At 44.9% G+C, this 10,320-nt stretch overlaps 1 protein-coding gene across 1 annotated transcript in view; it reads left to right on the top strand.

Annotated features, from left to right (window-relative positions):
* Positions 1-10,320, top strand: part of SMOC1 (SPARC related modular calcium binding 1) — a 150,871-nt gene that overhangs the window by 109,890 nt on the left and 30,661 nt on the right. Inside the window, exons 7-8 of the mRNA XM_077767214.1 lie at positions 4,858-4,914; positions 6,889-6,969. Of these exons, the coding sequence (XP_077623340.1) occupies positions 4,858-4,914; positions 6,889-6,969 (138 nt within the window). The remainder of the gene's footprint in view (positions 1-4,857; positions 4,915-6,888; positions 6,970-10,320) is intronic.

The raw sequence follows: 10,320 nt of genomic DNA, 5'->3' as shown, positions 1-10,320 counted from the left end.
GTCTTATTTTGTTATTTGGGTTTTTTTTTTTTTTTTTTTTTTTTTAGTGTTCTATCCTCCTCTCCTTATTCTGTAAGAGTATTGTGGCGTTAAAGAGAACCAAAGTCTTACTATTTGAGGTCCAAATGAACCACGGATGTTGAGCATCAGGCATCTAATCGTCTTGCGCATGTGTGTAAACTGAGTCTCAGATACGTTTTTCTTTAAAATACATGGGAAGGTCTCCCCCCGGATAAAGAATCACTGAAATAATGTAGCTATGGCTGCCTGAGGTTTGATCTGAGACGACACTAGCACTACCTCTCTTTTGCTTTTAACAGCCTTACTGAAGCATAATTACATTCCATAAAATTTACCCACCATAAACATCCAGTTCAATGGATTTAGCACAGTTAGAACGTTGTGCAGCCATTACCAGTGAACATTTCCATCATTCCCAAAAGCAACCTTGTACCAATTTATAGTTCCAACCCACTGCCTCCTCTAGACCTAGGCAACTACTAATCTTTAGTAGACATTTCACATAAGTGGAATCATACAATATGTAGTATTTGCGCATGGCTTCTTTCATTTTATATAATGCTGTTGAAGTTTATATTGTCACATGTATTAGTAATTCGTCCTTTCTCATTGCTGAGTAATATTCCATTATATGGATATATCACCAATTGTTTATGTGTTCGCCAGTTGACGAACATCTGGATTGTTTTCAGTTTGAAGCTATGATAAGTAATGCTGCTATGGATGTTTGCACACATGCCTCTGAGTGTACATGTGTTTCTTTTTCTTGGATGGATTCCCAAGAGTGGGATGTCCAGGTAGAATGGCAAGTTTATGTTTAACATTTTCAAGAAATTGCCAAACTGTTCTCCAACACGGCTACACCATTTTACATTCCCACAGCAATGAATGAGGGTTTAAGTTTCTCCGCATCCTTGCCAACATTTGGTATTTTCTATTTTTTGGATTTTAGCTGTTCTAGCAGGTTCATCGTGGCACCTCATCGTGGTTTTAATCTGCATTTTCCCGACAACTAGAGACATTGAGCATCTTTTCATATATCCATTAGCTGTCCATGCACCTTCTTTGGTGAAATGTCTATTAAAATATTTTGCTCACTTTAAAATTAGGTTGTACATCTTCCTACTGAGTTGTAAGGTTTACTTTACTTTTTTAAATTAAAAACTTGGATAGGATTTTAATTTTGTAAGTCTAATTTAACATTTTTTTTTTAACTTCTTAAAATTTATTTCTGAGAGAGAGAGAGAGACAGCATGAGAAGGGGAGGATCAGAGAGAGGGAGACACAGAATCTGAAACGGGCTCCAGGCTCTGAGCTAGCTGTCAGCACAGAGCGCGATGCGGGGCTCGAACCCACGAACTGTGAGATCATGACCTGAGCTGAAGTCGGACGCTTAACTGACTGAGCCACCCAGGCGCCCCTGCAAGTCCAATTTTAAAAGTAAGCAGTTGGATAAGATGGTTTATACTCGTGGTATTCATATATTTGAAGTCCTTGCTCACACTTAGTGTCCTGAGGCCTTTGAAGTCCTTACTCCTGCACAGTGTCTTGAGAAGGGAAGACAGGCATCCTTCATTTTTAGAAGAGGATATCCCAGAGAAGAAAAGTGCGGGGTTCAGTTTACCCAGTTTATTGGAGGTAAAGCCAGAATCTGGAGCGTGGCCCCACTAGAGATTGGGGAACCAAGTGGAAGCTTTTCTCTCTCCCTGGGGCCCAGGCTGGGGCCTGGTATTGTCCCAAGGCTTGCCAGGAAGCAGCACTGATGTGGACCTTGGACCCAGGCCTTGGACCTATGTTTGGTAGAAGGGTGCGCTTGTTTGCCAGGTTGAAAGCCAGGTGCCCAGGTGCCCGGAGATGATGGTCAGAGGGTCCTGTTGGCTTTGGCTTGGTTTCCCAGCCTTCGGGCAGCTGAATTTCACAGGTGGCTCTCCTGGCGGCCGGGCACTTTGTCTTTTCTCACTTCATAAAGATTTCCATCGAGGGCGTCCATTGTGGCAGCGCAGCTGTATCTCCTCACCCTTGGTGACCCTACCCTGCAGGAAGATCCACTCCCTGCACGTGGCTTCATGCGATGTGGGCTCTGGGCCTGCATCTGGGCAATCGCGGAGGTCCTTGGCCTGCAGAAGTGCAGAACTTCCCCCCCGGGAGACTGGAAACACTCCTTCCTTTCTTTGAACAACAGACCTCTGCTGATTGCTACACCAGATAGGCAGTCCCAGACTCTCATCTGGATGATGGGAGAAATAAGCAGAATGTTTTCTCTTACCCTGCTCTGGAGTTACAGGTCTTGGAACATGGGAGGATTTTAGTTGAATATTAAAATACTGCATGAGCCACTTTTCCCTTGGGCTCTCACCGTTGTCCCTCTGGGAATGCTTGATTTCTCACTTTCACTATGTTGCCCTTAAGACTTCTAAAGCGAAGCCACCCAGTGTGGAGAGGCTGAGCACTCCGTGCTAGGCTATTTAGACTGTGAACTCTGCATCCGGCAGGAGCAACCAAATGTGCATTGCAGCTGCCAAAAGACTCCATTCAGTGGCTCATTGAATTCAATGGAAAGAGGTGTTAATGGAGTCAGGGGAAGTGATGCTATTTAAAAAAGTGACATTGTGTGGTTCTGCTCCGTGTTTATTCTCCCTCAATGACTTCCAGATCAAACTTACACAGTTTTACATCAAAAGATGCCTGTTCTGGACTCCAGTTTGAGGCAAATCAGATATCCAGCGAGTTAACTCCTCTCCACCCTGCTATATCTCATTCCTTGGGATGATTGTCACATAGTTGGGGATTGCCTTGGCCCCTGTGGGAGGCGGGTCTCGGTATCAGCACAGGGTCAGGGTCAGGTGTCACACAGCTGTCCGATTGCTGGCTTCAGCCTGCAGCCACAATTAGGGACTCTATAGCTCTCCAGTCTTAAGATCCCAAGAATGGGGTATTGGTGCAAGAAAAGGATCAGAACTCTGTGTTCTTCCTCCCTCCCTGATAAGATGCAGGGAAGTCGGCCAAAGGTCTTAGGAGCTCAAAATGGTGGGGGGTTGTTATTATGGGTGATCTGACTGGCGTCGCAGAGACTATCTGAGTACTTGCATTCTCCATAGTTAATGAAATAGGTGAAGGGGATTAAAAGGTACAACCTCCCGGTTATAAAATGAATAAGATATGGGGATGTAAGGTACAGCATAGGGAATATAGTCAATAATAGTGTAGCGACAGATGTAACTAGCCTTACTGTAAGCTGGAGGCCTGAAACTAATACAATACTGTGTGTTAATTATTCTTCTGCTAAAATAAGTAAACGAAAGTTATAGTAACCAAAAACTTAAAAACAAAAGCCATTGGCAAAACAAACAAGCGAATATAAACAAATGGTGATTGAATAACATGACAACAAAATAGTTAATGCTTGGAGAATAGAGTGTTCGGTTATAAAAGATTTCTGGAGGATGGTGTAATCATCACACTGCCTGAGACCATGGGGTTCTTCTCCCTCCCCCCACCCCCCACCCAGGGAAGAACACAGAGAAATCTCTCAACTGTGCATTCTCAATGGGGGCTGAGATACCAAGCAGGCGAAAATGGATTGGGGGCGATGGGGGGAAAAAGGACTCTTGCTCTTTTTATACAGAAAGCACAGATATACATATACTATATCAACAGATATACAGTGTACCTGTGTTATTAATAGTTCATTAGGTAGGTGATTTGGAAAAAAAAAAAGTCTAAAAATGCTCTTTAGGTGGGCAATAGTGAAAAACAGTGGAGAGACACTGAGACACTGCCCAACACTAAGGTTTTGGGGATCTTGATGAAAATAACTCAGAGGCCCGAAAGGTGGGTAAAGTCTACAGTCACTCCTAACCTGCAGAGTTTCTCGCCCTGCAGGGAGCTGCCAACATTGCTGGAATGATGTGGATTACGGCTTTGTTACCTGGAACTTCCTGCTCCCATCACCTATGGTAGAAATTTCAAAGCAAATCCACGGTGCAGTTTCCCCCATTCCCTTCTATTTTGTTTGCCGTGTCCCCGCTCCAATTCACTGGGAATTGGAGAGCATGCTGTTTTACAGTTAAAAATGTTCTAAGGCTTCCTGATTCTCTTCACTTTGGCATACTGGAGAGAGGATGGGCCTTCCTGCCTTCTCTTCCCTTTTAGGTGAGAATAGAGAAATAGCTAGGTGTTCAAGAGGGAATAGCGCCTCATGAATACCTCATGTTTTCCTTAAGCTCTTCAATGAGGGCCACTAGGTACTATGCTGGTACCTTTCATAAGAGGGCAGGAAGGAACTAGGGACACCAGAATTTGATGCCATCAAGTATACTCACCTTATCCTAACCTGTGTGGCCAAAACCCAGGGTTTCTGGGGGAAGATGGCTGCTCCCCACCTCAGCTTTTCTGTGGGGAAGAGCAGGGCTGACCATGCTGGTACATGCAGGTTAATGAGGAAGGGTCCTCCAAAGTCATGACAGTTGAGCTCCCTTTTGTCCCTCCCCTGGGATGGTGAACACACACCTGGGTTTGTCTTACTTGTGGTGTCTCTCTGTGGTTCTTTTTTTCCTTCCTGTTCGTCCTTCCTTCCTTCCTTCCTTCCTTCCTTCCTTNGTTCTTTTTTTCCTTCCTGTTCCTCCTTCCTTCCTTCCTTCCTTCCTTCCTTCCTTCCTTCCTTCCTTCCTTCTTTCCTTCCTTCCTTCCTTCCTTCCCTTCCTTTCTCTTTGGTCTCTTCACTGGGACTTGGCCGGGCCATGTGCAAACCCCAACCATTCAACAGTGCTGGAGAGTAGATAGTATTTACCTCAATAATGGTAGTCTCTTTTCGATTCTTTTTAACCCTGAATTCAGATGACGGGTCTAAGCCGACACCCACGATGGAGACGCAGCCAGTATTCGATGGAGATGGTAAGCTCTTGTGTTACTTACAACTCGTATTCTCTCACCCGTCTTTAGATTTGGGGAACATCTTTTCTTTGGATATTTGTGTAAGCTTTATTATTAGTTTTTTCTTTTTTAATTTCAATTTTTCCCAGTTTAGTCTGGGTTGTTTTAACCTTTTAAAAAATGCAAATCCTCCCAGGAACTGGTACACTCTCTACTTCTGGAAAGGCCCTCTGTTCCAGCCAGGCTTCCTGCCTGGCTGCTGATGTCCAACAATAACACAGCCTGGATGGACCCTTTGGGCTGCCAAGACCGAGGAGCCATGACTGAGAAAGACAGGCGAGCACTGTCCCTTCAGTAGATGCACTGACACTTGCAAGTTCCTTCTCTGTGCCCAGCATTGTGCTGGGCCTGTGGAGGACAAAGGAGGATTGGATGAGCTGAAGACTTTGGTCTCAAGACAATGGCAACTATCGGAGAATTTGATGTGTTCAATTACATGGTCTCAGTTTTTATCATAATGGACATTTATGGGAGAAAGAGATCACCATGGTCTAGGGAAAGACTATGTGAAGAGATGGAACGTGCGCTGGATCTTGACAGGGGAAGGGAAGAATCAGGGCATTGTAGTTGGGGTACTGGTATGGACGGAGGAGAGAATATGGTAGGGATGGGGTATTGTAGGGAAGTAGAGGGAAGAGATTGGTTCGTGGACCTGGTTTAGCTAAGGTGAACCTTGACAGCTGAGTCAAGGCATTTGCAAGAGGAGAATTCTAGGGCAAGAGAAATAGTGTGGGTTGTAGCAAGATAGAGGCTGGATGTCCCTGGAGGTATGAGGAATGGACAGGAGGGGCATGGAGTGCTGAAGGCTGGCCTCTATTTGAGCTTGGGCTGCTCCTGGCCTACATTCTTCAGGGTGCTTTGCTATGTACACAGGTTCCTGTGAAGAGGAGCAGGAAGCTTGATGGAATGCAATTTCTAGAAAGCCTGACAATGAGGTTTGACTCTCAGTGCAACATGCAGCAACCTCTGAGCAGCTTTCAGCTGAGACTGTCTAAGCCTAAATCACAGTACTGGACAGAGAGACAGGATTTAAAAGAAATGATGCCATTGGTTGGTACTATGGTTCAGGATGTCTCTAGCACAGGCTCAGCTCTAGATAGGATTGAAGTGTGAGCTCACCTGTACAACTGGTCACTTAGTGGAACATGTATGTGTTCATGCCTAGAAATTCAGATGTTTCTGTGATCCACAAATCTCCTGGATTATTTGCAGGTCTGGGATCCCGGGGAATCAGAAGGGAGGTGGAGACCATGTCACCTTGGGAGATTGCCCCAGCAATCCCGCTGAAGATTTCTTAACTCTAAAGTTGATCAGGGTTCTCCTGATGCCCATACCACTTTGTCCACTGGGTGACCCAGGCCCTGAAGGGGCTAGAGGTTCCCCCAAGCTCTCTGGATGGAGGGATTCAGCCTCCGTTCAGTGAGAAACCATTAGGAAGGGTATTGGCGCACACATCACTTTCCTTCCCATGTGGAACAGAGTCTCAGCAAGCTGAAATCTGTTGTGGCTCAGCCATTTCCTCCAAAATGGTCTCTGTGGTTTGTTTGGCATTCGTTTGTTGATTTATCCCCTTTAAATCTTCTTCCAGGGAAGCAGCTGAGAGAGACTTGGCTTGGCCCATGCTCCTCACCTCCTGGGATAATATTTTTATTCCTGGATGGAGCGGCTCAGCGCCTCTGGACTTAGACCACTCTGCCTCTGAGCACAGGAGGTCCTGGTTGGCTCCTGTGAGCTGGCGGGTAGAGGAGCTTCCTTAGTGAGAAGGGAGAGGGCATTGGGACAAAGCGGATGTGGAATGAGGGAGAAAGCTCCAACCTTGATGCCTCAGGCTTCAGAAAAGGCTCCTGAAGTCTGGGGGCTCCACTACAAGTTATCTATCCCCTTTGCCTAGACTGTGTTTTCTCCCTTCTTCTTCTTTTCTTTGCTTTTTTTCAGAAATTACGGCCCCCACTCTATGGATTAAGCACTTGGTAATCAAGGACTCCAAGCTGAACAACACCAATGTAAGAAATTCAGGTAAATAATCAGCCTGGGATTATATACGTGCCTGATTTGCCCTTGATTGCCCTGTGGTGTGGGCTTGGGCAAGTCATTTAACACTGTCTTGTCTTCAACTTCTATAGCTGCAAAATGAGATTAGATGAGTTAATCCCGTCCAACTTTAATTTTCTTCAATTAGTATCTCAGGGATCATCTTTCATGACTATTTGATCCGTTTAGCAAAAAATCTTTTGACTGCATGCCTTAATACTTTTAAGTGGCTCTTTATATGCCATGCACAGAATTTTTTTTTTTACAAATAGTTTATTGTCAAATTAGTTTCCACATAACACTCAGTGCTCATCCCCACAGGTGTCCTCCTCCATGCCCATCCCCCCCCCAACATCCATCAGTCCTCAGTTTTTGTCAGCATTCAAGAGTCTCTCATGGTTTGCCTCTCTCCCTTTCCCCCACCATTTCCGCCCTTCTTCTCCCCCTTGTTCCTCCGTCAAGTTCCTCCTAATCCTCCTATACGTGCAAACATATGATATTTGTCCTTCTCTGCCTGACTTTTTCGCTCAGCATAACACCCTCAAGGTCCATCCATGTTCCTACACATGGCCAGATTTCATTGTTTCTCATTGCCATGTAGTATTCCATGGTATAGATAAACCACATCTTCTTGATCCATTCATCTGTTGATGGACACTTAGGCTCTTTCCATGTTTTAGCTATTGTGGAGAGTGCTGCTATGAACATTGGGGTACATGTGCTCCTATGCATCAGCATTTCTGTATCCCTTGGGTAAATTCCTAGCAGGCCATGCACAGAATTTTAAAAAGTGGCCTGGCATGGAAACGTTGGACCTCAAGCCATAAGAGACTTGCCTTGTGTGTGTCTTTTAAGGCTTCAAACTAGCTGCTTGCAGTCATGTATTTTCTGATCTGATCTTTTGAGGGTCAAATTTCAGTGCTGGCTGAACCCCTGTGGAAAGGTGATAACTCTTGAAGGGTGATCAGATTTGTAGGACTCACTTGTAGAGCTCACTGATAATCAGTGAAGACCAAAGTCAATAAAGTTCACTTACCATCACTAAAGACCAGAAGTCCACCAACAGGAAAATATATTAGCAAACCCAGTCTGTATCTCTGCCATGGGGAAATCATCCTTCTTTTATTTAGCCTAAAACCAAATCACGAGAAATGCCCCTCTGCATAATTTATGCCTGGTTGGTGAATTTCATTTCGGCCATATAATTTTTTTCCTTATGGACATCAAGGTCTGTAATCAAAAGATACATCCCCTAGAACTGATGGGCAGAGTTTTATATGACCATTAATTAATGAATGGGCTGTCATTGGCCGCCTTTAGATTTATCCGTATGCCAGCTTTGCCCTAAAGGTGGTAGTGTGAGAATCTGAATGCATGAAGTGAGTTAGCCCATGAGGTGGAGCCACACAGCATTGGTTGATTTTCTCTGTGATTTAGGCTGTTCAGTACCTCTGCATGTGTCTGGTTCCCTGTTTTTTAAAAGCTGGAGGTATGGGATGGTGAGGTGGGAAGACCATGTTTCCTCTGCTCCGGAGGCTTTGACACAATTGTGCCATGGTTAAAGCATAGGCGTTGGAATTGGCAAAACCTGCATTCACTTCCCGGCTCCACCACTTACTGAGTGACCCAGTCAAGGCACATAATCCCCTCTGAGCCTCAGTTCTCATCTGGGATTATGATCTTTCCCTCAGGGGATTGTGGTTAAAGGTTAGCTGAGTTACTGTCTATGTGGAACTTAACCAGTGCCTGGCTAAAGAGTAAGTGCATATCTCTGTTATTCTCATCATTATGGAAGGAAAATGGAAATATTAATGATATTGCTCACCATGAGAATCCCTCAACCAGGAAAGAATTTGTGATTGTCATTGTGAGCAAAAGCTTCTTTGCAGCAACTTTTCCCACCTCCCCTCTTGCTGTCAAAGAAATGGTACCTGGCTGGAAGGGACATCTTCAGGCACCCCCTCCCCATTCCCTGAACCCCTAGCAGGTCTGCAAAGCCCCAGGATGAAGCTTAGTTCTTATTTTGGGACTAGGTGGAAGATGTGAGGGTCAGCGCTCTCTGCAATCCTACAGCACTGTTTGCCTGGAACACTCATTTGTCTCAAGGAATTGCTTCTTTTCCATCCACCAGAGGTTAATTTCTCTACCTAGGCTATAAACTCTGTGAGGGCAAGGGCTTTATTGCCTATCTATTATGTCCATTATAGAATCTAGCTCACTGTGTTTGCTCTGAGAGAGGATGGAGGAGAAAAGACCATCCTCATCATTCTCATCGTCATCATCATCATCATCATCATCATCATCAAAATCAGAACCATCCTGTCAGGTCCTGTAGAACTTGACATGTGTTATTTCATTTGAGCTTCCCCACGACACGATAAGTATTGTTATTGTCTCCATCTGGGACAGATGAAGAGTTGGAGGGTAAGAGAGAGGAAGTCACTTATCCCGGGTCCCAGCTAGTAAGAGGTGGGGCTGGGGGAAAGGATTTATCTTTGCAGATAGAGTGCTGATCTTCTTGGACTGTTTTCTCTGAGTCAGGCAAAGTGGTGATGAGAAGTTATTTGATGTTTGCTTCCACTCAAGTTCTCTGCTTTTCATTCCTACTTGCCCTGTATAGTTTCCAATTGGTTGAGTAATGGGTCTTATTGAGAAATGGTTTCCAGGCGGGAATAACCACCTTCCTTCTGTTGGAGTGACTCAGCCACCTTCATTTTCCCTTTGTTGTCCCCAGTTCTGTTGGAAGGTTCGTGTATAGAACAGGATAGTTCAGGGAGAGCCAGCACTTCCCTGGGAGAACTTGAGACCAGTGATAATTATCCGAGATTGATACCTGAGGCATTTTCTAATAAACTGAGGACCTTCTCCATCATAACCAAGTGGGAATACTGACTAACTACCTGTTGATCCTTTTGATGTAATTATGTGTAAAAGACATGATGTCACAAAGGCATATAGGCAGGAATTGACAAATGGCTGTCTGCCTGATCATACAAATAAAGTTTTATTGCAACACAGCCACCCCCATTTATTTACATATTGTCTATGGCTGTTTTTGTGCTGTGACAGTAGAATTGAATAGTTGTGACAAAGACTGTCTGGCCTGCAAGACCTAAAATGGTTACCATCTGACACTTTCTGGAAAGTAGTTTGCTGGCCCTTGGCATATGGGAATGAAATAGAAGCATTTGGATGGGAATGTGTGCATGGGAGTGTCCTCTTTGTGGTTTTTGGCCCCTCTCATAGACCAGGCAGAGGTAGGGGCCATCCCTCCTGAGATGTTTCCCAACGTGCTCAGGGAAGCCTGACTCAGCCCAGGAGCTCTGGGCAGCTCAC

Source organism: Crocuta crocuta, unplaced genomic scaffold (assembly GCF_008692635.1).
Source record: "Crocuta crocuta isolate KB4526 unplaced genomic scaffold, BGI_CrCroc_1.0 scaffold55, whole genome shotgun sequence".
Lineage (NCBI taxonomy): Eukaryota > Metazoa > Chordata > Mammalia > Carnivora > Hyaenidae > Crocuta > Crocuta crocuta.
The sequence above is the reverse complement of the archived record's forward strand: the minus strand, read 5'-3'. Positions and strand labels throughout refer to the sequence as shown.